General features: G+C 30.8%; 5 protein-coding genes across 6 annotated transcripts; 3 read left to right on the forward strand and 2 right to left on the reverse strand.

The window, feature by feature from the left end:
- Positions 1-233: 233 nt before the first annotated feature.
- LOC108860669 (RHOMBOID-like protein 5) lies at positions 234-2,005 on the forward strand. The gene is made up of 5 exons (XM_018634530.2): positions 234-621; positions 705-865; positions 951-1,120; positions 1,383-1,642; positions 1,723-2,005. The coding sequence occupies exons 1-5, from the start codon at positions 347-349 to the stop codon at positions 1,793-1,795; spliced, it is 939 nt and encodes a 312-aa protein (XP_018490032.1). The 5' UTR covers positions 234-346; the 3' UTR covers positions 1,796-2,005.
- Positions 2,006-2,878: 873 nt separating this feature from the next.
- Positions 2,879-4,522, forward strand: LOC108859151 (uncharacterized). The gene is made up of 8 exons (XM_018633009.2): positions 2,879-3,158; positions 3,350-3,462; positions 3,542-3,613; positions 3,702-3,737; positions 3,811-3,856; positions 3,934-4,021; positions 4,107-4,164; positions 4,275-4,522. Exons 1-8 carry the CDS (start codon positions 2,894-2,896, stop codon positions 4,323-4,325), a joined length of 729 nt encoding a protein of 242 aa, XP_018488511.2. The 5' UTR covers positions 2,879-2,893; the 3' UTR covers positions 4,326-4,522.
- A 661-nt stretch (positions 4,523-5,183) lies between these two features.
- LOC108860972 (late embryogenesis abundant protein 7) lies at positions 5,184-10,188 on the reverse strand. Its single transcript, XM_018634803.2, has 3 exons — positions 9,974-10,188; positions 5,632-5,775; positions 5,184-5,531 (listed from the first exon to the last, which is right to left on the reverse strand). Exons 1-3 carry the CDS (start codon positions 10,028-10,030, stop codon positions 5,319-5,321), a joined length of 414 nt encoding a protein of 137 aa, XP_018490305.1. The 5' UTR covers positions 10,031-10,188; the 3' UTR covers positions 5,184-5,318.
- Positions 10,189-10,609: 421 nt separating this feature from the next.
- LOC108857424 (uncharacterized) lies at positions 10,610-13,490 on the reverse strand. Its single transcript, XM_057010921.1, has 10 exons — positions 13,472-13,490; positions 13,040-13,127; positions 12,718-12,829; positions 12,005-12,041; positions 11,853-11,922; positions 11,627-11,731; positions 11,383-11,533; positions 11,191-11,273; positions 10,988-11,081; positions 10,610-10,892 (listed from the first exon to the last, which is right to left on the reverse strand). The coding sequence occupies exons 2-10, from the start codon at positions 13,068-13,070 to the stop codon at positions 10,808-10,810; spliced, it is 768 nt and encodes a 255-aa protein (XP_056866901.1). The 5' UTR covers positions 13,071-13,127; positions 13,472-13,490; the 3' UTR covers positions 10,610-10,807.
- Positions 13,491-21,972: 8,482 nt separating this feature from the next.
- On the forward strand, positions 21,973-24,994 carry LOC130512541 (uncharacterized). Of its 2 annotated transcripts, XM_057010636.1 has the most exons (11): positions 21,982-22,083; positions 22,309-22,390; positions 22,843-23,116; positions 23,199-23,289; positions 23,402-23,526; positions 23,607-23,688; positions 23,762-23,879; positions 23,973-24,130; positions 24,230-24,344; positions 24,425-24,610; positions 24,688-24,994. In XM_057010636.1, exons 2-11 carry the CDS (start codon positions 22,358-22,360, stop codon positions 24,865-24,867), a joined length of 1,362 nt encoding a protein of 453 aa, XP_056866616.1. In that variant the 5' UTR covers positions 21,982-22,083; positions 22,309-22,357; the 3' UTR covers positions 24,868-24,994. The 2 variants fall into 2 exon arrangements, with proteins under 2 accessions (XP_056866615.1, XP_056866616.1); XM_057010635.1 differs by having other exon boundaries at positions 21,973-22,390.
- Positions 24,995-27,115: the final 2,121 nt, after the last annotated feature.

Here is a 27,115-nt window from a genome sequence, read left to right on the forward strand (position 1 = left end):
CGTTTAATTATTGCAGAATTTTACATAACATATTCTAAAAATTATATTTCTATGACAATTTATATATTAATTTCGGGTGGTACTTTACAAAGTTCAGTTTGACTCGGTTTGGTTAATTATTCTTCTCCAAGCTAGTTCTGATTGGCATCCGTTTGGTTTAGACCAAACCAATTTACCGAACATAACTGCCTAATGTAATAAAAAGTCAGAACCCTTACTTGGGCCACAAGTTTTCCGAAACTCTCTCTCAGCTTCCCATTTTTCCTGATTTGTCGGAAACCATTCTAATCCTCAAATCTCAACCACAAGACCAGCGATCAAAGGCGCGTTATACTCTTTTCCAGAAATGGGGAAGAGACCGCCGAATCCATCAGACATCGAAAACGGACTACCACCATTACCACCACCAGCTCGACCTCCGTTTCGCCCTCCCCTTCCCGTGCCATGGTACGCATGGCTCGTGCCTCTCATCTTCGCAGCCAACTTCATCACATTCGCCATTACAATGTATGTGAACGATTGCCCCGCGAGATCAGATGAGTGTCTCTTGTTTGATGTCCTTGGAAGGCTTTCTTTTCAACCGATGAAGGAGAATATTCTTATCGGTCCTTCTATTCCCACGTAGGAAAAATGAACAATTAGGACAAGAATCTGTTAGGGTTTATATATACATAATGGAAGCATCCTTGTTGTTGATTTTTTAGGCTGAGAAGACTTGGAGCACTCGAGAGGAGACTTGTGGAGGAAGGTGAGAGATGGCGTCTCATATCTTGCATCTGGCTTCACGGTGGACTCCTCCATCTTCTGGCTAACATGATCAGCCTTCTCTGTATAGGAATGCGTCTTGAACAAGAATTTGGATTCTGTAAGAATCTTTAAAACCCCTCTATATATTTTTTTTTTGTTAAGTTTGCTTTATTTTGATTGAAGTTTTTTGATGGAAACTACAGTGAGAATCGGAGCTTTGTATGTTCTCTCCGGTCTTGGTGGAAGCCTTATGTCTTGCTTGACAGATTCACGAGGAGAAAGGGTATCAGTAGGAGCATCTGGCGCCTTGTTCGGGTTACTAGGTGCAATGCTCTCAGAGCTGATCACAAACTGGACAATCTATGAAAATAAGGTTAATAAAGTTTATCATCTTCAACCTTAATGGTCAGAGCCGGTCCATGTCATAGCCGGTCATTACTATAGCCAAGTGAAACTTTGTGAATGGATACTCAAAAAATTTTCAAGTTAATATATATATAGGTCGCCAAATTGTTTTAATTTTTTTAATTAAAATTCTTACTAAATTGTTTAAACCCCCTCCCCCTTCTCCCAAATTTCAGGACCGGTTTGGTTTATTGTACATTATTGAAAGCTGATCTTAATGACTTTTGCAGTGTACGGCACTTATGACATTGATCCTGATCATTGCACTGAACCTAAGCGTTGGATTCTTACCACGTGTAGACAACTCTGCTCACTGTGGAGGGTTCCTAGCAGGTTTCTTACTAGGGTTTGTCCTTCTTCTCCGTCCGCAGTACGGATACGTGAGCCCCAAGCACATTCCTCCTGGTTATGACATGAAACACAAGAAATCGAAACATAAGTGTTATCAACACATCTTCATGTTTACATCTCTAGCCATCCTTCTTGCGGGGTAAGTTCACATAAAGACTCAATGAACCATCGTCCAAGAAATTCGTAAATGATAAACCTTTGCGTTTAAAATCTCTGCAGATTCATTGCGGGATATGCTAAGCTTCTCAGAGAACATACTAGAGGGAGCGATCCATTCAGGGATGTCAATTAGCATCTTGTAGCCAGCACCACTGATGACACATTCCCTGTAAAAGATCATTTCACAAGATCCCAAGATTTTTCCATATTGGATACAAATATCATCATCAGAAAGGTTCATATATTTTACGATTCAAAAATATGTATCATACATGTTCAAAGGCTGTTGTAACTATACAATCTCTATGAGAAAAGCATATATTAACTGTAGGAAACATTTTTCATATCTAGTTTCTGTTGTAGGCTTGTAGCAAACCATGATCACAATAAATGATGTATTCTTAGATCTCACATTAATCAGGCCGACCAAACATACAGCGCGTACCGGTTGTTTGCAATATATATATTCATACTGAAAATCCCTTCATACATCTGCACAAGTGTTTACAAGAGCATCTCTAAAACATTAAATCTTTATTCCAAAATAGATTTTAGAATTAAAAAGTCCACTCTACTTCATTTTTAACATCATTTTAAACCTTTGAACCGGTCGACCATTGGTCCAAGGCGGCCACACTCACTGACCCCGTAACTCAGCCGGAGCTGTTTGTGTGTATATATATTGAACATGATATATATACATGTCCAAATGAAATACATTTTAAAATATTCACGAAGTAAGCATCTTTCTTGTAAGATTACAATTTGGAAGCCGATGTTGATAAAAAAAAAATTATGATTTGATAAAGTTTCAGAAATAAATATTTTCTAGCACCTTTATAATAATTTAGGTTTTTCAAATATTTTTGATATTATTTTATAGATTTTTAAATTAATATATTTAGTTATTTACATGTATAATAAATTTATATATTCAGATATGGGTTCGGTTCTAATTCTTTCAAATATAGAAATATAGAAATCATTTAGATATCTGAGAGTTACGGCACAGTTTTAAATATTTTGATTTGGTTCTACATTTTTTTTTCTCCAGCCTACATGTATTCATCTATTGATATTGGTTCTTTAATCAACGAGATTTTGAAAACAGCCGAGTCGACTCAGTCCCAGTCTAGGGAGGGGTAAAGTATTGCCATGTCATAATAATGTGTAATCAACCACGTCATCAAAATGTAGCCAACCAAAGATTTAAACCACGTCACTGAACCGGATGTCGTTTGTAAACCGGTTCTCTGATTCTGGGAAAACGCCTTGGAGTAATCAACTCAATCGTGCCTTTATTACAAGACCTTCCTTGACACTGAGAGTTCTTTCTTCTCCTCCTCCTCTGCTTCGCTTGAAACAAGGTTGGTGTCTGCTATCTGAACTATCCCGTCGAGAATCAGAAAGTCAAAAGATGGGTTTGGTCGGAGAAACCATAGATTCAATCAAATCAATTCAGATCCGTCAGCATCTCACTCAGGCCATCAGTCTTGGTTAGTTCTTCGCTTCCTTCAAACTGGGCTCCAATTCAGATTCTTTTTTACCTTAATTTGATTAATTAGCATAAAGGGTTACACTAGTGGTAGATCTTGAGGGCAAATTTGATAAAACGTTATTGTTAAAGTTGGAGACTTTATATTTTGTTTCGCACTAATATGACAAAGTGTTGTTGTGTGTGTTTTAGGGATGATTGTTACATCTGCTTTGATCATATGGAAAGCTTTGATGTGTGTCACCGGCAGCGAATCTCCTGTGGTTGTTGTTCTCTCTGGAAGTATGGAACCTGGCTTCAAGAGGGTACTAACTTGTCCTTACTATGCATTATTACATTGTGCTTTTTGATCATAGTCTAAAATCATAGTGTATGGTTCTGTAGGGAGATATACTCTTCTTGCACATGAGTAAGGACCCTATTCGAGCAGGAGAGATTGTTGTTTTCAATGTTGATGTAAGTTTCCATCTTCTTGTTTTTTTTTGTCTCATGATTATGTTTGTTTCTTGGTGTCTTTAACCAATTTTGCTTCTCCACTCCACAGGGTCGTGATATTCCCATTGTACATCGTGTCATTAAGGTAAATGACTTCCTCATTATCATCAATTCTCTCGGTTATTTATACTGTGAAGTGAGCTTGATTCACATTATAGGTTCACGAAAGGGAGAATACAGGAGAAGTCGATGTTTTGACTAAAGGTACTACTGCTTCTGTTGATTTGAAATTTCACCTTTTGATTGCTTTTCTTTTAAGTTTTATTATTATTGTTTTCTAGGTGACAATAACTATGGAGATGATAGACTTCTCTATGCTGAAGGGCAGCAGTGGCTTCATCGACATCATATAATGGGTCGCGCGGTTGGGTAATAATTCCATTACACAACTCGTTATGTGTTTTAAATTGAAAGCTCTATCGTGTGACTCATAAATGGTTTGGTCTTGTTTCAGGTTCTTGCCTTACGTTGGATGGGTGACTATCATTATGACAGAAAAGCCTATCATCAAGGTACTACAACACAAACTCACTCTTTGATCGAAACCTAAAATGAATTTTTTTTTAGTCTGTTTGGTTATGTGACTTGAGACATTTTGCATCTTTTCTCTTTCTTGTTGCAGTACATTCTCATAGGAGCATTGGGTTTACTCGTTATAACGTCCAAAGATTGATTGACTTCTTTGGAGAGGCATGGGACTCTCGTTTTGTCACACCCTTATGGTCATGTTGTTTTAAGAAGAAAATACAATTTAAAAGACTGGTCATTTTGTGGTTTAGACCACTTTTAAACAGTAGAATCACAAGCTAATTTTTATTGATATTGACCACCTCAAAATGTAATAGTGCATGAACAAATGTTGTGTCTCAACTCAAGAGTAGAAGTAAGAATAGAGTCAGCGGTAAGCTCAAATTCACAGAAGCATTCAAGCAAATCAATACCTCTACCAATTCTTCAAAAAAGAAAAAAAAAATGTTCCAGAGAGCATTCTTCAGCCCAGCGCCTTCAAACCCCTGAGTAGTGAGTTCTGCAAATGCTTTGCTGCTCAGGAACAGAGTATTATGCCTCTGTTAATACATTGCTGCAACTAGTTTATCCGTGTTTCCAAAGTAAGTAGCCACATACGCGTCACTGTTGATGGACACATGATAATCCAATGCAGCTTTTGTGTTTCCAAGTTCCTGGTGAAAATCCTATTGGTTAAGTAAAGCAGACTTTGTGAACACATGACATTTGTATAGACGGATGTGAATCCTTCCATCTCCATTAGACCGTCTCGAGCTACTAAGTATATGTTTGTGCTTGTTGGTATGTCAAATGACTGAAGCATCGCGTCTCATTTGAATGAGGCCACCATAGCGGGGAGCACTCTGAGAGAGAAATCATTTCTTCATCTCTTTTTACATTACTCAAAAAAGAGTCAAGAACCTGACAATCTCTTCCCACCATGGTTCATTGTTGAGGCAATTTTTTAGCATATAGGCTTTTGATTTTATTTATATAAATTAAATAAGAAGTGGATGATATTATTATACGATTAAGTCATAACAAAAATGCCAGAAAATCAGAAAGTTGAACAAACAAAGCATTAAAAAAAGTTAAAACACAACATTAATGAGTTTTGTTTATATTGAGAAGTCAGCCAACGTTCCTTCAATTATTCCGTTTATATATTCCTTGAGCTAGGGTTGCTCGGGCGGTTCGTACCGGCTGGGCTGCTAGGATTGCTCGGGTGAGTCCTGCCGGCCGGGCTGCTAGGATTGCTCGGGTGAGTCCTGCCGGCCGGGCTGCTAGGATTGTTGGTGGCCGGGCTCATCCCAAGAGTATTTTTCACAGCGTCGGCTGCTCCTTGTGCCATATTCTTCACTTGACCACCTGTCTACACTCCAAAAGTGACAATAAATATGTCAATGGGATATAAACCAACAAACCATGTCAACATCATTCATTAATTATAGTGAAAAAAGAAGAGAATAAACCTGTTGAATGACAGAAGAGGCCTGTGAGATTAGGGAAGGATTGTTCTGATCATGTTCTGCGTGTGACTGTGAGTGAGTGTGATGATGATCAGCATTCTGATTCATTGCATGTGATACTTTGTTCAAGTACTCTTCCTTCTTCAGCTGTAATTAAAAAATGTATAATTCCTCACAAAATCCGATGTAGAAAAGTGATTGATGGTCAAAATTCAAGAAACTAAAACAAATAAATAGATACATAAATAAATAAGGTGTACTTCAGTCATGGTCCGAAACATATGCAAATGAAACCATAGTCTTCGGGTTTCAAATATATTTAGTCAAAAATTTCTAAAGTTTTCTATATATCTATACTATTTATTTATTTATTATTATTTATAAAGTGATTTTGCTTACTTGTCATTGTCACGTTCTCCATGATTTTAGCTAATTTTGCTTATTTGTTCTATTTTTATTAAGTTTAAGCTAAATTAGGTGGTTTGCCCGCACATGCGGGCATAATTTTCTTTCAAATATTTATTGATGTATATTTATTAATTCAAAAAATCATTATAATAAGTTATTATTTATGTTTTCAAAAAATCTAAATTAAACATCAAACTTTTATACAGTGAAACTTGTATAAATTAATAATGTTGGGACTACACCAAAACTATAATTTTTTATTAATTTATAGAGAATATTAATTTATCGAAATACTAATTGAACCAAAAACTCAGTATGAGACTATGAAATTATATTAATTTATAGATTATTAATTTAAAGAGGTTATACTGTATATGATCAAATATTTTGATAAAAATATATATTTATTATTGTATTAGAATTTTTAAAACACTCACATACTTGAAATATTTTAGAAAATATATTTATACAAATGTTTTTCATTGATTAATATTTAATTGTAAATTGGTGTATATCTTAATTTTTAACTTCTATAATTAAAAGATAAATTTTCAAATAACAATACAATATATAAGAATTATCTTTTTATTTCTGACAATATTAATTTATAATCTATTATAACATATTAATAATAATATTATTAAAGTAAAATTCGTTTTTTAAGTTTTAAAATTGAAAAAAATATTTCCAGATACAACACTATATATATAAGAATTATTGTTGAAAATAAAATATATATATATATAAGAATTATTATTTTTATTTTACAATATTAATTTATAATGTAATATAACATTTAAATATATTATTATTAACTTTAAATTCGTTTTTAACTTTTAAATTAAAAATATTATTTTCAGATGACAACATAATATATATAAGAATTATCTTTATATTTTTGAAAATATTAATTTATAATCTAATATAACATATAAATAATAATATTACTAACTTGAAATTCGTTTTTAACTTTTAAAATAAAAAATATTATTTTCAGATAACAACATAATATATATAAGAATTATCTTTATATTTTTGAAAATATTAATTTATAATCTAATATAACATATAAATAATAATATTATAAACTTAAAATTCTTTTTATCATATAAGAAATTATATATAAAATTATTAAGGGTAACAAAGACATTATTTTCAGATAACAACATAATATATATAAGAATTAACTTTATATTTTTGAAAATATTAATTTATAATCTATTATAACATATTAATAATAATATTATATATTAACTTAAAATTCGTTTTTAACTTTTAAACTAAAAAATATTATTTTCAGATAACAACATAATATATATATATAAGCATTATCTTTATATTTTTGAAAATATTAATTTATAATCCAATATAACATATAAATAATAATATTATTAACTTAAAATTCGTTTTTAATTATATAATAAATTTTATATAAAATCACTAAGGGTAACAAAGACATTAACCGCTCTAACTTTTAACGTGGGAGCTCCGTTGCGAAAATTTACTTCGCAAATAATATTATAGAGATAAATAATTATTATATGTGTATATATATACTATTAATTATAAAAAATAACAAATAAGAAAGAAAGATGTAGATAAACACATGTAATAATTAACTTTTCTTTTTCCAAAACGGTTTTTAATTTATTTTGAGATAATTTCTATAATCTATACTATTATATAATTATTCATGAAAGATATCAAAACTTTAATTAGTTTAGCTAAATTAAAAACCTTTATTAAATTACGACTCAGCCTAAAATCATGGATAACATGACAAATAAGCAAAATTACTTATGCGGGCATAAATTTCTTATAAATGCTTATTAGTTTATGTCTTATTAATCTAAAACCAGCATAATAAATTATTATTTATATTTTTAAATAGTTAAATCAAACATCAAAATATTTTTATATGTCAAATACTTTTAATCAAAATATATACTTATTATTGTGTTAAGTTTTTTTAAAATACTTATATCTTAGAGATAGTTTAGAACATATATTTATACTTTTTGGTTGACTAATATTTAATAATAAATTGTTTTGTATCTTAATTTTTTTAACTTTTATAATAAAAATATTGTTTTCAGATAGGCACAAAAAAGAATATATATAGAAGAATTATCTTTTTTTGATAATTCTAAAATATTATTTTGTAATCAATGATTTAATATAGCATATAACATATAAACTTTATATCATTAAAATAAATTAGTGAATAATTAGAAACTAATAATAAATTAATAACCTATCTAAAAGTCTAAAACCTAATAAAAATATGACAAATAAGAAAAGCTAATATAACATATAAATTTAATATTAATAAAATAAAATTCGTTTTTATTTATATAGAATATTCATCAAGGCTATTATTTTAAATTAATAATTTAGTGACTCAGCTCAAAACAAATAATACATCAATGATAATTTAGCTTAAACTTAATAAAAATATGAAAAAATAAGTAAAAATAGCTAAAATCATGGAGAACATGACAAGTAAGCAAAATCACTTCATAAATAATTGTATAGATTATCATTGATGTATTATTTGTTTTGAACTGAGTCACTAAATCATTAATTTAAAATAATAGCCTTCTATCTATATCTATACTATTATTTATGAAGTGATTTTGCTTACTTGTCATGTTCTCCATGATTTTAGCTAATTTTGCTTATTTATCATATTTTTATTAAGTTTAAGCTAAATTATCATTGATGTATTATTTGTATTGAGTTGAGTCACTAAATCATTAATTTAATATAATAGCTTTGATGAATATTTTATAAAAATAAAAACGAATTTAATTTTATTAATATTAAATTTATAAAATAATAGCCTTGATGAATATTCTATATAAATAAAAACGAATTTTATTTTATTAATATTAAATTAATATGTTATATTAACTTTTCTTATTTGTCATATTTTATTAGGTTTTAGACTTTTAGATAGGTTATTAATTTATTATTAGTTTCTAACTATTCACTAATTTATTTTAATGATATAAAGTTTATATGTTATATGCTATATTAAATAATTGATTACAAAATAATATTTTAGAATTTTCAAAAAGATAATTCTTCTATATATATTCTTTTTTTGTGTCTATCTGAAAAAAATATTTTTATTATAAAAGTTAAAAAAAATTAAGATACAAAACAATTTATTATTAAATATTAGTCAACCAAAAAATATAAATATATTTTCTAAACTATCTCTAAGATATGAGTGTTTTAAAAAAACTTAACGCAATAATAAGTATATATTTTGATTAAAATTATTTGACATATATAAATATTTTGATGTTTGATTTAACTATTTAAAAACATAAATAATAATTTATTATGCTGGTTTTAGATTAATAAGACATAAACTAATAAGTAATTATAAGAAATTTATGCCCGCATGTGCGGGCAAAACACCTAGTTAAAAAAACATATGGAAAATGTTAATACGATATCGAAACGCTACTATTCATTTTGTTTTTGTTCTTCATTTTTTTCTAATAAAACTTCCAGTAATTATCTGAACTCGTGAAACAAGCCAAGCTTAAAGACCCCAGCGGAAAAAGTTTACAAAAGCTCCAAACCTAACCACCTAAATTAGGATCAACTGCCAGATCAAAAAACAAACGCAAGACCAAAAAATTTACATATCTCCTTACAACAACACAAGCCAAGAAAAAGTAATGTAAAAAAAAGTAAAAGTAATGTTGAAAAACAGAGTCAATTCACTGAGGCAGTTGGGAGACACTCGGTTTGTAATTGAGGTTGTTTTTGGTTACATACACTATAAAAAATAGAACTATAACTCTTGTCCGCATCTTTTTGATGCAAAAACGTTTTTTTTTGTTTGAATAAATTTAATATTCATACAAAAGAAAAAGATATAATATTCTTCGACAATGTCCTTTTGTGTTTTTGTATGTACCTGAACTTGACCGGTGGCTTCTCCGGCCTTGTAGATTAATTCTTGGTTTGGCGACATCTTCTTTCTGGATCTGTTAATGTCTTTAATTAAGATTGTAAATTGTAGAATACGTGAGCGGATTGATATGCATCAAAATTGTGTTTATACAATTCAAAAGTTTTTTTAGTAGAATCCTGGATCTAAGCATTTCCCTGACACGTCGAAAGAATTTGACGATTGATATGGCTAAATTTTGTGGAGATGATTACTTATCGGACTTCGGACATATTACCCTAACGTTGCTTGGTCAAGGAGTGGAGGATGATGTCTAGTTGTTCTCTCTTTTAAAAAAAAATGTAATCAAATTTTCATAAATATTCTTATATTATTAATAATAATTTAACTCCAAAACAGGGTATCAGAGCATAAAACATCAACGAAATCAAAATAAAATTTGGTACAATTGAAGATGGTCTAACGAGGCTTCAGAGAGATGACAAAGTCTGATTGCTTTGGGCAATCCCAGTCCCAACTTATTCCTCACTACTAATCCAGATTAATCCAATTGGGAGCATAGCATCCCTTTCCTCTTCTGCTGCCGTTTATGCTCTGTCCGATAAGAGCAAAGATGGTGAATACTTTAAAAACAAGCTAAAGTGGTGACAAAATTACTTTATTCATGATCAATATTCCAACATGGACAAACAAAAGAACAAGCGACAAAATAAATCCCAAAAACAACGAACTATATAACCCCCCGCCAAAGAAACCCACCCATTATACATTATACTATCTCAAGTTATTTGTGGTCGACCATAGGGCCTATATTGCTAGATGCATGGCAGTCTGTACTGTTTAGCGCGAGCCTTCTAGCCCGAGCCTTGTTGTGAGCCACTGAACGACTTCATCCAGTTCTTTTGGAACAGTGTAGTGACCAAGTCTGCACATTAGCATAAACCCAAAAACTCTTTACAAGTATGTTCAAACAAATGATAAAATCGAATTATTTTTGCAACTCTTATATAATGTGAATACCCTTCGTATGGCTTAAAGACAGTTTGTCGAAATCCAGCCATGCCAAGAGAATTCGCAGATTTCTCTCCAAACCTATAGGGAACCAAATCATCGGCTGTGACACGAAACAATAAGTAAAGATCAGCTTCTCGCAGTCATTAATTAGTTAAAGAAAAAAAGAGAGTACATGTAGATGACAAAAGGACTTTTTTACACATATATACCAGTTCCATGTGTAAGTATGATTGGTAACGATGCAGCACGTCTTGCAGCGTCATACGAGCATTCTATTTTGTTCCTTAAGCTCCTACAAAGTTAAGTTCAGGCTTCTATCAGTGTGGAAAAAAAGAAATATACGTACATTAAGTTAAAACAAAGGAAAGTTCACACAACAAGAGGGGTTGAAGAATAATTACTTCCAACCAGGAAGCCAGCCGCTGAGTCCTACAACAGCTCGTAAGTTAATAGGGTATGTGTGGCCAGCTCCATAACGTCCAAGAGCATAGCAAGTGGCAGAGTAAAGAGATATCGCTGCTCCCATGCTAAAACCTCCTATCCCCACTTTAACTATAAATATCAGAAAGAAAAAAACTATAGATTTGAGTCTAATATAATGGTTGGTATTTTATAATCGAAAAGTAGGTTATGTCTCTTGCTTACCATCTGCTGGTTCAGAGGACAAAAGGTTAGCAATATGTGAAGCTGAGGCATCTAAACCTTCCAAATCATCATGACTGTCTTCAGAAATTTCCCCAACATCAAACCCTGAAAAATATTCAACAACTTTTCTAAGTTTGCAATTCTAGTATTACATATAGATACATCAAAGGATGTTTATTGAAGATTTCAATCAAAATACGACTAAAAGAAAGCCAAATCATCTTACAAGCAGTGCAGGTATATCCACCAAGACTTGAAACAGGACGCGTAGGAGCAGTCGGGCAAATCCATTTTATCTGTGAATAGCACGACATGATTAAATCATTCTCAAAGTGGTTTTGGTGGATTCCTTATAAAATATGTTTAATGGATTCTTACATTTGGAAGATGCAAGCTTTCCATGAGCTGAGATGAGCTGCGATGAAACAGAGACAATGTGAGAAATGCATGGACGTTTCTTTCTTAGAACACAACTTTCGTTACTTGTATTGAATTCGCTGTTTTTTTCTATCTTAGAGGCCTTTCTATTACTATCTCTTACACATGGACGTTCCAATAGATTTTTTGTTTAGATTAATATTTAATAAATAAAACATAGAATAATGTTTCTCATGTGAGACCAGAAAATTGTCTTAACATTTTACCAGCAATATAACTAAAGTCAGCTAGTGGTCCACCCACTGTGAAATAAGATACGTACAACGTATTTTGTTACAAGCTTTAATGAACTTAACTCAATATTCCGATTAGAGAAGACATTTGAAAGGAAAGGTATAATGGAAAATCTATTAGTTCTTTGCGGCGGCAAAACATTTATATACATATAAATCTTCATGAAAATAAAATAAAAAAGAAGAAGCACAAACAAATTTTGTAGTTAAAAACTGTTATTAGAGAACATGCCAAAATTCAACTTTAACCAACTTTTTTCCGTCCATTTAAATACATCCAAAAATTGAAGCTTTTTACAAGTATTAAAACTTGAGACCATGAAGGGAAATTATCAAGCATGAGTTTAGGTTTCAAGAATTGCTCTGAGCCCATCAGACGGAAATCATTATAGTACAAACAAACAATCTGAAGAATGTTACCTAGAACCATTGTCACCAAGACCATGAAGCCATACTAGAGTGGCTTGATGCTTTCCTTTAGGCCTCACAACATAAGTCCTTCCAAATTCATATCCCCTTGCATTTCGACTACCTTCAATAATTTTACCAAATACAAAGTCAATAACCAGTTTCAAGCAGATAATTTGTTTCGTTCTTTATGATAACTCGAGAATTTTCAGTCCGGTACCGAAAATAATCTCTCTAGAAATGATCTCAGAGAGAAACATGATCATAAGAAGCATCACTTAGATTTCAAGAAAACATATAACATGAACAATAATCAAGAACGGAGAAAACAAACCAGAAGCCATGCTTTGATGAGAATAACTCATTGTTGCTGAAAGGTAATCCGAACACTCTACAGGTTGTGTAGATTTTCTTGTGAGAGCCTTCAAGTTTCAAAGACAAACAACGACTGATGATAAATATATGAGAAGGTGATGTGTTTATATAACCAAATTAAAGGGATGATGTCGAAAATGTGGAATAAAAGAAAATATGTGAATCTGAATCATTCACTATGGGATGCTCAATGTGCACAACAGCTAACCAAAACTACTAGAAAGGGAATGGAAGGACATAGCTATAGAAGATGCGTCTATTGAAAAAGATGGTATAAAAAGAGAATCAGATATATAAAAAAATAACATAAGCTTTTTTCTTAATACAACAAGAAATATATATTTTGAGAAGCACCGGAATTATTAAAAAAAAAAAACGAGGAGAGAGCTACTGGTTTTAACACACAGGCGATATAGACAGAGAATCAATGCTTTGTGTGCAGTGGTGGAGGAAAAAATAAAGGAGAAAGAAAAACAAACAAACTTTTCTTCCTACAAGAATATTAATTCTATATATACCAAAATGTATATTTACTCGAAACATTAAGGCATAATCTGAAAATGAAAAAGAAGACAAATCCCATTCTTCAATCATTTATTTTATGAAAAATGATGTGATCGATGGATACCCATTAACTAGAAAGCTTGCCAGAAAGTTCAGCAAAAAAAGAAAAAGAATAAGTTTAGAGATTTTGATTGCGATTAAGGGTTTTGTTTTATCTAAGAGTACTTTGATATATACTCCATGAGATCTTGATGTATTGTAATGATTACAAGTATGGAAAAAACATAAGCGACCAACCTGGATTTTCAGGTGGGGTGAACAAGATATTGATGAAAAAGACACAAATCTTTTTCATCAATTTCAACGCATTGATCATTGCTGTGTTCTGTTTGCCATTGTTAATGGTTATTGTCCAGTGCCCACCATTAGGTTCAAATCTTCTGGGTTTCCCGTAAGAGTGAGTGAGGACTGAGGAGCCCATTTCTCCCAAATTTTTAGTTAGAGTTTTTAAAATAATAAATCTAGAATTCGTCTAACTCTTTTATTTATTTGTTTATCTGTAATCAACAAATATTTAAGTTCTTCTTATGACTAAATCTTTCTGATATATGAAGTGGAATGCTTTAGTCTAGTGGTCATATGTGTTAAATTCATTTTCACCGGAATCCGGTTTCTGAAAAATGCAATTTTCTTATAGGTTATGGATAAATCTTGTTATATGGATTTTTCATCATGCCATACATCGCTTTCTTTCATGATGTCATGTATTACAAATAAAATTTATGATAGCCATCGTTTATGTACACCTACTTATCGTAGATCGACGTATTATATATATGGAAATATACTGTGTCGCTAAAAATTCAGTAAAAACAATATTGCGATAGCTTCTGATTTTAATCAAACTGCAAAACTGTAGAACATAACAAAGTTTGGTGCGTAGGAAACTGATAAGAAAAGTATTTCGAATGATAAAATGTAATTTACATTAGTTAAATTAGTTTTAATATATTAACAGTGGTCTGTGATAATAGTTGACAAACAAAAATCATCAAACCAAAAGGAAAATTTTAATTTACTTTCTTTTACAAAATTTTGTTAAATTGGATATACAATTTATTCATTCCAAAACTTTTTCTACATTAGTTGTGTCTTTTTAATGAATGGAAAATGGTTTATAATTAGTTAAATACTAATTTTAGATTTTTATTTTGGCTAAATACTAGTAATTTTTAGAGTTTATGAAAGTATATGATTTTTTTAGAGTTTATGAAAGTATATGATTTTTTTCTTTTTTCAAAAAAAAAAAGAAAGTATATGACAAAACATAGATGTAAGAGACTTAAGGCTTTTGAATTTCAAATTGTGTCAAATAACGGTTGGTTAGATTAGATGTACTTTGATTTATACGTGTGAAACCTGAATTTGGAAAAACAATGTTTAGGAAATCTAGGTCTTGAAAGAATTAAGTTAACACACTTCTATGCAAAACTGATAAGTTATTTATTAAATGGGTAAAGCAGATAAAAAAATGCAGATCATGCAGATCAAGCAGATCACGCAGAACAAATGCAGAACATGCAGATTAAGCAGAACAAATACAGATCAAGCTAAATTAATAAAATAATATATTTAAAATAAATGTTAAAATTATTTTAGTTGAAATTAAGATGTATATAATATTAAAAGATTAGAATATACGATTACAAAACTAACTTTATGTATAAATATTTAAACAAAATTAAATATTTAAACAAAACATACAAATTTTTATTTATAAAAATGAAATATAAATGACCAAACGACATATATATTCATTATAATAAGTTATTCAAACTATTATAATATATTATTAAAAAGTATTAATTTATTTAATTATATTAGTATATTCTATACATATTTTTGTAAATGTTTTATAAAACTACTTATATTCTACAAAGTAAATCCATTTTAATATAAGTTTTAATTTATTTAAATCAATAGAAATAAAATATTATAAGAAATATAGAGAATACATATATTTTCTACTAAGAATAATTGAATATATCATAATATAATTTTAAAAAATAAGTAAATTTCCTACTAAGAATTATTGAATATAATCAACAGAAATAAAATATGATAAGAAATATAGATAGTAGACCATAAAAAAAAAGCTAGACATCAGTTACAAAAAAAAAGGCTAAACATGAGAAAAAAAAAACTAGACATGCTATTGGGCATCTGCCTATCGCCAACTTTGCTTCCCTTCCTTTTTTCTGCAGTCCAAAAAATAAACACATTACTGATCTGTATGCAGAACTTTAAAATTTTATTAATTAACTTTAGTTCTGCATTTTTGTTGTGAATGGATGTTAATTGCAGTCTCTCCTGCATTAATATCTCTTCTGCATTTCTCCAGCATCTCTCCTGCTACCCATTCATAGCCTACATTTTTTCAAGAGAAGAGAAGTACTGTGGAGGTGACCTGAAAAGGGAATAATGTGAAAGGTGAGTGGGTCTGAGCACATGCCACCACAATGCATGTGTCACCTATAGTCTCCACTCTTCATGGCCCAATCACCTATTACTTCCATTTTCCCTGATTTTATTTTAAAAAATGAAATTGATAGTACAAGAATTTGTACCTATTGCAATCAGAATAATCAAAAGGTTTGTTTAATCAGTTAAGAACTTAGTTGTTAAACATTTAAATAAATGTGTGAAATCAAATAAAAATAACATAATGTTTACTAATAACAGGCGCAAAATATATCCTTTATATATTAAAAGAGAAACATTACAATATTTTGGTAATCACGTGTCATCACCACAATCATTCTTAAAATCCTTATAAAAATATGTTGATTCATCTAAATATACAATAAGCTTTTTATTAAACTAACCATAAATTAATTATTAATATTTTCTTTGTTTTCATATATAAAAATAACGGAACTATCTAATATGGTTTAAGTATATATGACTATTAATGATTTTGAATTATAAAGATTTCATAAAAGTTAGTCAATTCTCTATCATTTCTTAAAATTATAACTTATTAAAATAAATTGAACAACCACATAAACTATATAATAAAATTTTATATTTTTCTGTATATATTATATTTTGAATTTTAAAGCCGACTATAGATAACTAAAGTTGTTAAAATCTCACATTGAAATTTTTGTAATCCACGGTTTAAAATTTATGTTATAACAAGATACAAATTTATATAAGTAGGAAGTCTTATTTAATAAATTTTAATATATATATATATATATATATATATATATATATAATATATATATGTATATATTAATATTGTTTGAAGAAATATATACCATATAAAATACATAATTATTTTAATTTCAAAATTTGCTTTGATTTTTTTGAGAAAGATTTTGAACAAATATTGACAACTTAATATTTATATTTTAAACTTTTCATTGAATATTTTAAAAATTATAAATTAAATTACTAAACTTTTAAACATCCCACAAACTTTTTTGTTATCAGTGATTTAAAGTTTGTGTTATAAAAACACAAATGACGAAAAATAGAAGAAGTATTTGTTTGGATTAATGAATTTTATTTATATGTTTACACCCATTTAATTACATACGTATCAGTTACTAAAATTTTAATTCTACTATATATATTTATTATTTCATAACATGTAAAAATATATAATACACAAAAGTAATATATATATATATAATATTATATATATATGTATATATATTAATATTGTTTGAAGAAATATATACCATATAAAATACATAATTATTTTAATTTCAAAATTTGCTTTGATTTTTTTGAGAAAGATTTGAACAAATATTGACAACTTAATATTTATATTTTAAACTTTTCATTGAATATTTTAAAAATTATAAATTAAATTACTAAACTTTTAAACATCCCACAAACTTTTTTGTTATCAGTGATTTAAAGTTTGTGTTATAAAAACACAAATGACGAAAAAATAGAAGAAGTATTTGTTTGGATTAATGAATTTTATTTATATGTTTACACCCATTTAATTACATACGTATCAGTTACTAAAATTTTAATTCTACAATATATATTTATTATTTCATAACATGTAAAAATATATAATACACAAAAGTAATATATATATATATATATATATATATATATATATATATATATATATATATAATATTTATCCCGCACAAGGCGTCGATATTAACCTAGTAACTAGATCTTGACCCGCACGCCCGTGCGGGTGTATTTTCAAAATTATGTTGCTATTTATATTTTTATATTATTAAGGCTGAATAAATCTGAAGAACTAAACTGATTCCGATCCAAAAGAATAGTACCAAACTCGAACCAAAATGATTAAATATATAATTATTCAAAATTTGATGTTTTAGAGAATCGAAACCGGATCCGATCCCAAGTGAAGTATTTCAGATACCAAAATGTATCCGAAAAAAAGATTTATATACTATATATATTAGATTTAATGTATATCAAAATATCCAGAATATATATGATACTTTTAAGTTGGTTTAAATGCTTAAAATATATAAAAATATTCAAAAATAAATATCTAAAATAGTTAGCATACTCATAACACCAAAAATACAAAATAAGTATTGATTCTCGATCCAAATATTTAAATCAAACCAATTTATATGTTAAGTTTAGGTATTCAGACATTTGTTATTCAAATTTATATGTAATATATTATTTATTTATAGATTTTGAGAAATTTAAAGTATATATAATGAATTTTAAAATTTTAAAATTAATTTAAATAGATTATATGAACCCAAACCGAACCCACAAAGTTTCGAATAGAATTCAAACTGAAATTTAGAAATATCTGAATGGACTCAAATCTTTGATCCCGGAAACCCGAAACCCAAATAGATCCGAACCAAATCCGAATGGATACTCTAACGCCCACCTCTAGTCACTATTATTTATGAAGTCACTATTATATATCATAAATAGTCATATAATTAATAGTATTTTATATATACTATCATATAAATACTTACATATATTATATTTTTAAAATTTAATGTGAAATATAAAAACCATAACTTAAGTCGGTACATTAAATTGGGGTTTTTATTATTTTTTTGATATATATTGAAAACATTTTTAATTATGGTTATTGTAAAATATTTTAGTAAAAATAAAATTTTGAATGTATGCATATTTTAAATAAATTTCTGATACAAATCAACTTTAAATTATTATTTTGATTTGAAATATGTATATAAAGTTTAAATTTTATTTTATGATTATATTAGACAAAAAATGTTTTTAAGTAATTAGAGTAGTCCATTTTCGTATATTTTAAAGTTGACTCAAATAGATAGTTTTTCATAATATAAAGTCTTCTAATTTTTGTTAATAACATAAACCCATTATTTTTATTAGTATATTGCTATCTATGTTTCCAAACAACAATATATTTTTATAATGCTAATCATGTTTCCAAACAAACCTATTTTTTAATTGATATTCATATTTCCAAACAAACTTGTTTTTAGACTGTTATCCATGTTTCCAAACAAATATAATTAGTACTTCAATTTTAATAATATAGAATTAGAGCTTGATCTTATGTTTGAAAGATTAGATTTATTCTCGAGCAATATTGCAATTATTAAATAAATAAGAAAACCGAATGGTTTTTACTCCAAACTGAATTTGACAAACCAACTGGTTTTGCATCGGAAAAAAAAATGGTTTTGCATCGAAGTATATTATGTAAGAAACCAAAAATATTGATATATATAGTTATTTAGATTTGTGGTAAATCTCTGACCATCGTTTTAATATCTCTTTTGGTAGAAAACAGTTGTTATAATAGTTTAGATTTGTGCTCATGTGAAATATGATTATAAGTCCAATTTATGGTTAGAGATGGTTAGAATTAGACATGTGAACTGGTTAAAATGGTTAGATAAAATACAATTAGGTCCAGTTAAAAGTAAGTTAAATTAAAAATGTCTAGCCCATTAAAAATTAGAACAAAAAAAATGTGATGGGCTTAAAAATACTCAAAAGATTTTTAATTTAAAGCAGTGGCAGTCAGTTGTAAATAATGAAATGAAGTGAGGGTTAATTCCCATTTGTACTTCACTTTTAATAGGATAGATATACTATAGATAAACCAAATGATTGCATTTTTAATATTTCCTTAATATCTCTTTCCAAGCATATATTTATGGATTGGTTACTATCTGAACATATGGTAATAAATAGATTACTACTGTATATGATACTGGTATGTTTGGACTAATTGATAGCTGGAAATAATTATGGAAATGGTTGACAAAATTATCGGGAGCAAAAAAAAACATTAGCAGAATATGACATTATCATTTAATTTCAAATGGCGGTATCATATTAGATTAATTAATGGAATTTCCTTACAAAAGTCAAGCAATTTGCAATTTAAATATATTTGTACAGTGAATTTTTTCGTATTAGCTTTTGTTGGTCAACTCTTTTCTTTATAAAACTTCAGTTGGAGTGAAGAATCAGCCGAAACTAGAAAAGTAAATTTTATTTTAGTTTATCTTTTAACTTGATTTATAGTAATATTAATATTTTGTTAGAATTGCATGAAATTTGAGAATAAGTGATGCTTTCGGCATAGTGTTTAACTCCTTAATGGTATTGAAAAGGTGCATAGTGTTTGTTTGTTCATAGGACTGAAGGGCAAATTAAAAGCCATTATATGTTTATGCGTTTTCGAATGACACTCCTCTGATTTCTATAATCTCATGGACTCTCTTTTTCTATATAACAAAAACTTCAATACAAAGTATACGGTGAACTTATATCTGCATCGGCATCGCTATGTTTTGTTTTCTGACTCTTCGTTCAAATTTGTTTATGAAAATGTAAATATAATCTGGGATTTTATGGTCGAATGGTAAAAAATGGATATGGATGTCAATTCATTTAAGGTTAGATCCATCTGATACGCTAAATTAAGTTATACTGATATTGAACACTCAAAAAGAGAGTATATCCGTAGGATGTATATTTTCTTGGAAATTGGTTTAAACTTTTTCATAAGTTCAGAATACTTAGAAATTTAAAAATACAAGAAATGTATAAAAATAACAAAATATTATATAAATGTTAATAAAACATTATATAAATACAAAGATGCAATATTTCCAAAGAAATTACTAGGGGTCTAATTGTTTGTTATGATTAGGTAAAAGATCATGGTAGGTATGCGGGTTCGATTTCTTTGGTTCGTTCGGGTTGGTTAGTTCGGAATTCGTTTAATTCAGGTCACTCAAAATCTCACTAAAATGAACCGAAAAAACATTTCGTTAATTTGGTTTAAAATTTTCTACATAATTTTTTTGGTTTTCGGTTAAATTTTTGGTTTAAATTGAATAAAATTTAAAATAGGTTAATTTCGATCATATATGGTTTCAATTTTGATTAGTTTGGTTTGGATTTCAGGTTTTAATTAGTAAAGTTTGGGAAAAAACACTTTTTAGAAAACCAAACTAACTGATTACCAAACCAACTGAACCAAAAGTCACATTTTTAGTTGGTAACTTGAACCGAACCTTCTAATCGAACTAAACTAAAAACCAAAATTTTCGGTTCAGTTTTGGTTAATAACTGTAGGCCTAGAACATGACTGAAAAAAATGGTTCTTTCTTAGTTTCAGTTAATTAGGGTAAAAGAGGTAGTAAAAATTTCAGTATATTTACTGAAAATATGGAAGACCAGTCAAATAAAGTATTTTCATCTACTTCAAACCAAGATAATTTACTCCAGAACAGAGGAGACTTGACCAATGATTTTGATGATTTAATATGTAATAAGTTTAAGAGAATTCTACAAAATATTTGAATTCTGAATATATATACTATAATTAATTTTAATTAAAATATGTATACTAATTAATTTTACAGTAATTTAAGATTATCACAAAAGCTAATGTTTCTATTTCTTAATTTTATATATAATTTGTCTTTTATAAATTATTTATTAATAAAATATTTGACTTTTGGTAAGCTAAAAATATATAAAAGTACAATACCGATTCAACCCCCTTTACTTTATTTTCTTTTTTTTCTACTCTATGCTATTACAGAACCAATAACACTAGGTTAAAAAAAAATCTTTTACAAAAAAAAAAAACACTAGGCTAAAAAGTTCTGGTATTCCAAGAAATTAGCACTGCACATTACGGAAAACTGAATGTGTATAAAAATTTCAGACGTGTGTTGCGTGTCAAATTATGGCACATCTATTTATATAAAGAAGAGTTCTAATCTCTCCCATGATGCCACCTAGGATGCCACCTAGGAAATTCATCTCATTCTGTGTTGACACGTCATATTCATCGTTGTGGGCTTTGTTTGTGGGCTTTATTGTAGTGAGGAAATTATTATCACGTCCAAACCCAAACCTAATCAGTCAAGTCGTTTCACATCTCTTCCTCTTCGATTCAACTGAGCGCTGATGCGGTGGAGGCGATTAAGATCTGTAACGGTGAGGTTACCTCTTTAATGTCTTTAATTCACTTCAATTCGGTGATATTCGTCTGTGTATTCCTATATATATACGCATATACTTCTCACAGTCGGTTTCGCTTTACAATCTCAGCTTTCACGTCTCTCTCATCTTCTGTTTGTGTTTATCTCTATCTATGGCTAATTCAATCGTTTTTTTCTCTGATCTGAAATCCGGCCGTTGCACGTCTGTTGTGGAGGCCAGATTGCTCCGTTTCTGGGAGGCTCGGAACGTCAAGCGTGGTGGTGAGCTCATGTGGATGGACTTACTCATGGTTGATGTCAATGTGAGTGTTCTCCATTCGAACCCTCGATTCCGGTCTGCTGTATACATATTACTCTTGCAACCGTTGTTTGGTTTTCCACATAGCTTTGGTTATAGTTGTTTTGATTGTTTTTTTTATATTTGGTAATGCGATCTGTTAATCGTCTTGGGTATTATTCCGGTTAGATGTATACAGGTTTTTTTTTTTTTTTTTTTTTTTGCAACCGTGATTTGTTTTCCCACCCTAGATTTTTCTTAATCTTTGGTTATAGGTGTTTCGATTGGTTTGATTTTTTTTCTTTATTTATTTTTTTTTTTTTTTGGCAATGCGATATGTTAGTCGCCTTGATGCTATTCCGGTTAGCTGTATACAGATTATTTTGCAACCGTTATTAGCTTTCCCCCATCGAGGAATGTTGGATGTATGTGTTATGTTAATGTTATGTTAATGATAATTTCGTAAACATGTGACAGGGGACCATGATGCAAGCTACCATCAGTGCTGGACGTCTGCCAGAGTACCGGGGAAGACTCATTGCCGGATCAATGTTCACACTTTCCGGATTTGATGTCTCCAGAGCAGCACAAAACTTCAGGCTCACAGATTCGTCGTTGATGATCCGTTTCAGCGATATGACCTCCTTTAAGGAGCTACCTGCGCCGGTCTCACCTTTGCCAGAGGAAGCGTTCAGGTTTCGTAACCAGTCGGAGCTGGTTGGGCTAGCTAATACGAGCACCCAGTTACCAGGTATAACTGTAACAATGAGTCATGTTTATTATATTGTTATAGTATGTGTACTGAATTCTGATGAGCTTGCTTTTTTGTAAAGACGTTGTAGGTGAGATACTTTGTGTGAAAAGCACAGTTAGTGATCCTCCAGAGGAGAAGAACAGAGTCATGGTGACTATGAAGCTGGATAGGTAGATGTCGTGTCTGGTTGATCTGTAGTTTGTTCGTCATATGCTCTGACCGTGTTGCGTGAATCTGATATAATTCCTTTTCTCCTTTTTTCTCCTTTTTGGATGTGTGCAGTGACGAGACCATCACTTTGAGCTTATTTGATTCGCAAGCTGTTGCTTTCCACAAGCAACTTGAGGCCATGCAGGTTGATCCGAAGGTCATGGTTGCTACTAGCATCAACCCGAAGATGGTTGGAGGTCTGTTATATCTTTCACTGTTGCACCATCGCGTACTGTCATAGCAACTCGATCCTTATTATTTGTATTGCTCAATGTAGGGCGGCTGTTTCTCAATGCAACGTCGGGCACCCATGTGTATTTTGATAAGGCGACAAGAGCAGGAGAAGTCCTGTTCTACCAGTATGTCTGACGTCACTGAGCACGATTGTGTAATATTTTATATTTGTCTGGCTAATCGGTAAATCATGTGTAGGTTGGTCACTCGAGATACTGGACTGCCGTCAGTCGCTCCGCTATTAAGATCGTATGCGAAGGTGGAGACGATGTCCATTGCCGAGCTTACCAGTTTCATCGTTTCAGCTGCAACCCAGGTCATATTTATGGTTACTTTGTTACTATTTATTTCTTCGTTGTCGACTTAGGTTTGATATCTCTGGATTTCATACGAGCGTTGTTGGATGCAGGAGATTGATTTTTTGTGCACTGGAAGGGTTGTTCACGTAGACGCAGGGCGGGGGTGGTGCTATGTTGCCTGCTCGAAATGCAGTAAGAAACTGGAACGGTCTGCTTCTGCGTTTACATGTGTTAGATGCAACAATTCACATGCTGTTGGGGCCCTTCGGTAGGTTGCACTTTTAGGATGTTGTTTGTCCGACTTCGTGTTTTGCTATATGAAGATCGTAGACCGTTGTTTGGCTGACTTAATGTTTACTAATTATAGTTACCGCGTGGAGATGGCAATATGTGATGATACTGGAGAAGCAACCTTTGTTTGGTTCGATGGTGTGATGGCGAAATTGCATAGTCTCAGGGCAAGTGAAGCTGCGCAGATGCTGGTATGATAAATATTTGACTACATGTGTGATATCACCCGTTGAGCGGCGTCTGCTTACTCACCTCATCTTTTGTCAAATAGGCTGAGGACGGGGTGAACCCTGAAGACACTGGCCTTCCTCCCTTCATTGCAGAGATGGAGGGTAAAACGTACACTTTCCAAGTGAGAGTCACTGCGTTTAATTTCACCGAGCATCACAGGACCTTCACCATAACACGAGTTGCTGAGGAGCATGGTCGTCTGCCAGTCGATGCCGTGATCAATAATGTAAGTATAATGTGAAAAATGGTATCTATCTGTCCGCGTGCAAATCTCTGTACTTATAACGCAAGTTCAATGTATAGGGAGGTAATGATGACGAGGACGATGATGATCCGTCTGACGAGACTGGGGGTAAAGCTCCTGATGGTGATGAGGATGCTGGCGATTCAGCGTCTGCTGGTGGTACGGGTTCGTCCGGCAAGGCGCGTAGGAACACTGGTGCAGGACCCTCCGAGGGTGTGAAGAAGTCACGTGTTGTCTGAGATGTATGAGCTCCTAATAAGGCTCATATTATTATTATTATTATTATGGATGTTTGTTTGAAATTCCCGCGGATTCGGATATTTTATTGGGTCATCCCCGTTAATGCATTTCAGTTTGAACTTTAATTCCGATTTTCTATCATTCTGGTTTAGTCATTTTGCTTTGGTTTAGTGAATCCCTATTACATACGGTTATTTAGAATAGATCCGGAATATTCATTTTGCTTTGTTTATTCATTTTGGTTCGAGTCCTTATAGTGTTTAGCTTGCTAATAAAGCTTTAGAAATAATCTATTAATTTCCTGTTTAGAATAGGCTAGAAATTGTTTATACATCTAGAACCAATTTTGCAAGAAATTGTTTATACATCTAGAACCAATTTATAAACAGATTCCATTAATTTTGATTGTTATACTGTCTTATTTTTTTATATATATACAAATGATGATGAAAATGGTGTGTTTGTTTTAAAAAAAAAAAATAAAAAAAAAAATAAAATAGTTTTGCTTCATTTTATATAAAGATATATATGTCTTTATGTATAAAAACTTTTTTTTGTTATTTTGTATAGATTATTCTTTTGTTATTTTTTTATTTTACATCTCGCAATCTCTGTTTCGCCTACAACCTTTCACGAATAAATACTCTTCCCATATAAAACATTCAATTAGCGTATAACATGATGGATTTGGTATTATTCATTCAATACATAAAATTACTATTCAAGAATATGAAATCAAATGTGGTGATACACAATCCATGATTACGGACATTACGACGTTACATAAGTACACAAGTATATCTCATAAATGCATATCGAACCGTATATTCAAATGTTAAAGATCCTTGCTGTATAAATTTGACCCAATTGATGCTGCATACGAATACCACACTACCAAACACTGATTCAAAAATAAAATAAGCACATCAACATGAATAGCCCCCAGGGTCTCCCGGCCGTCTCATCTCAGCAGGATTCAAATGACGTCACGGATGCTATTGGCCCTGACCCGGCGGTTAACAGCAGCATGAACACCTCCGACGACGAAGAAACTCCTGACATATCACCGGCGTCATATTTCAAAACCCTGACCCTGGAGTACTTTGCATCCGAACCACTACGGATGGTGTATGGCTACCGAGACTTAATCCAGTCATGTCTGGAGAGCAATAACCCCGAATCGCAGTTTATTGAAGGTATAAACCAGTATTTTTTCCATAAGAGCACGAGCACCGCATTAGAACATCTAAGACTTTCAGCTGTTGGGAAATATGATAAGGGTACTTACCTTTATGGGATACTGCTGCTGTGCAACGGAAAGATGAAAAGGGGAAGAAAGGTTCTAGACACCCTAAAATGGAAACATACACTGATCACCACAAACAGATGCTGGCGAGAGATTAAGAAGGTACTAAGCGTTTACGGTATTATGCTAGAGGACACGTATCTGACCAACCTGGCCAAGCTCAAGCCCCCCCCAACCTGCGATCTCCATAAGAAAACGCATTTGTGCAAAAAATGTTACTACTTTATAAGGGTCCAAATGTTTGTGGACTATATTGCTTATCGAAAGTGATTTCCGTTTTGTTTTCGTGGCGTCGCCTGAGATGGTGAAGAAAGGGCGTGTTGGGTGAGATTATGATAAACCGTCTGATTCTAATAATCGCTCAGAATCTATATGTTGAGACCGGTCTACTGAGTGCCTTTGCTTTCTGTTTCTGTTTTCGATTTCCTCTTTGTTTTTTTTGGTTTTGTTTCTGCTTCTATTATTTCTGTTGAGACCGGTTTCATGAGTTTTTGAATATTACGTTGAATTTTACTCTCAGAGCTTGCTGTTTATGTTTCTATAGAAAACATATGTAATTGGTCGGTTAACTCATACTAAGATAATTAGTTAAAATGAATATACGGTCCATCCATACTCTGAATATGGTAAATCACGTATAAATTACAATCATTGACGATATATGACGTATATTGTTACTCGGTTGTTTTGGTAGAAAAAATAAAAATAGTAAACCGGTTTCAGAAAATTGTAAGTTTGGTTCGATAATATTGCCGGTATAAAATTATTTGCGTTGCGTCGGACACACGCAAATACATAACGGCGTTATGACTTGGTAAAAGTGACATGCAATGCAATTGAAACAATAATAAATATATTACAAAAAAAACAAAACATGCATATACATTTTCCGGATCCGTAACGTCTGTCCAACTTCAACCCTTTTTTTTGTCTAAATAGGT

This window comes from Raphanus sativus, chromosome 5 (genome assembly GCF_000801105.2).
Source record: "Raphanus sativus cultivar WK10039 chromosome 5, ASM80110v3, whole genome shotgun sequence".
Lineage (NCBI taxonomy): Eukaryota > Viridiplantae > Streptophyta > Magnoliopsida > Brassicales > Brassicaceae > Raphanus > Raphanus sativus.

Bases quoted from the DNA above. Each gene is read 5' to 3' on its own strand.
- LOC108860972 (XM_018634803.2), bottom strand. From the start codon at position 10,030: ATGTCGCCAAACCAAGAATTAATCTACAAGGCCGGAGAAGCCACCGGT. The intron at 5,776-9,973 runs GTACATACAAAA...TTTTAATTACAG, and splicing joins AAGCCACCGGTCAAGTTCAG to CTGAAGAAGGAAGAGTACTT. The intron at 5,532-5,631 runs GTTTATTCTCTT...TTTGGAGTGTAG, and splicing joins CCTCTTCTGTCATTCAACAG to ACAGGTGGTCAAGTGAAGAA.
- LOC130512541 (XM_057010635.1), top strand. From the start codon at position 22,241: ATGGCTAATTCAATCGTTTTTTTCTCTGATCTGAAATCCGGCCGTTGC. The intron at 23,527-23,606 runs GTCTGTTATATC...TGCTCAATGTAG, and splicing joins CAACCCGAAGATGGTTGGAG to GGCGGCTGTTTCTCAATGCA. The intron at 24,345-24,424 runs GTATGATAAATA...TTTGTCAAATAG, and splicing joins GTGAAGCTGCGCAGATGCTG to GCTGAGGACGGGGTGAACCC.
- LOC108860669 (XM_018634530.2), top strand. From the start codon at position 347: ATGGGGAAGAGACCGCCGAATCCATCAGACATCGAAAACGGACTACCA. The intron at 622-704 runs GTAGGAAAAATG...TTGATTTTTTAG, and splicing joins ATCGGTCCTTCTATTCCCAC to GCTGAGAAGACTTGGAGCAC. The intron at 866-950 runs GTAAGAATCTTT...TGGAAACTACAG, and splicing joins TGAACAAGAATTTGGATTCT to TGAGAATCGGAGCTTTGTAT.
- LOC108859151 (XM_018633009.2), top strand. From the start codon at position 2,894: ATGTCGTTTGTAAACCGGTTCTCTGATTCTGGGAAAACGCCTTGGAGT. The intron at 3,159-3,349 runs GTTAGTTCTTCG...TGTGTGTTTTAG, and splicing joins CACTCAGGCCATCAGTCTTG to GGATGATTGTTACATCTGCT. The intron at 3,857-3,933 runs GTACTACTGCTT...ATTGTTTTCTAG, and splicing joins AGTCGATGTTTTGACTAAAG to GTGACAATAACTATGGAGAT.
- LOC108857424 (XM_057010921.1), bottom strand. From the start codon at position 13,070: ATGAGTTATTCTCATCAAAGCATGGCTTCTG. The intron at 11,082-11,190 runs GTATATATGTGT...TTCGTGTCACAG, and splicing joins CATACTTACACATGGAACTG to CCGATGATTTGGTTCCCTAT. The intron at 10,893-10,987 runs GTATTCACATTA...GCTAATGTGCAG, and splicing joins GTCTTTAAGCCATACGAAGG to ACTTGGTCACTACACTGTTC.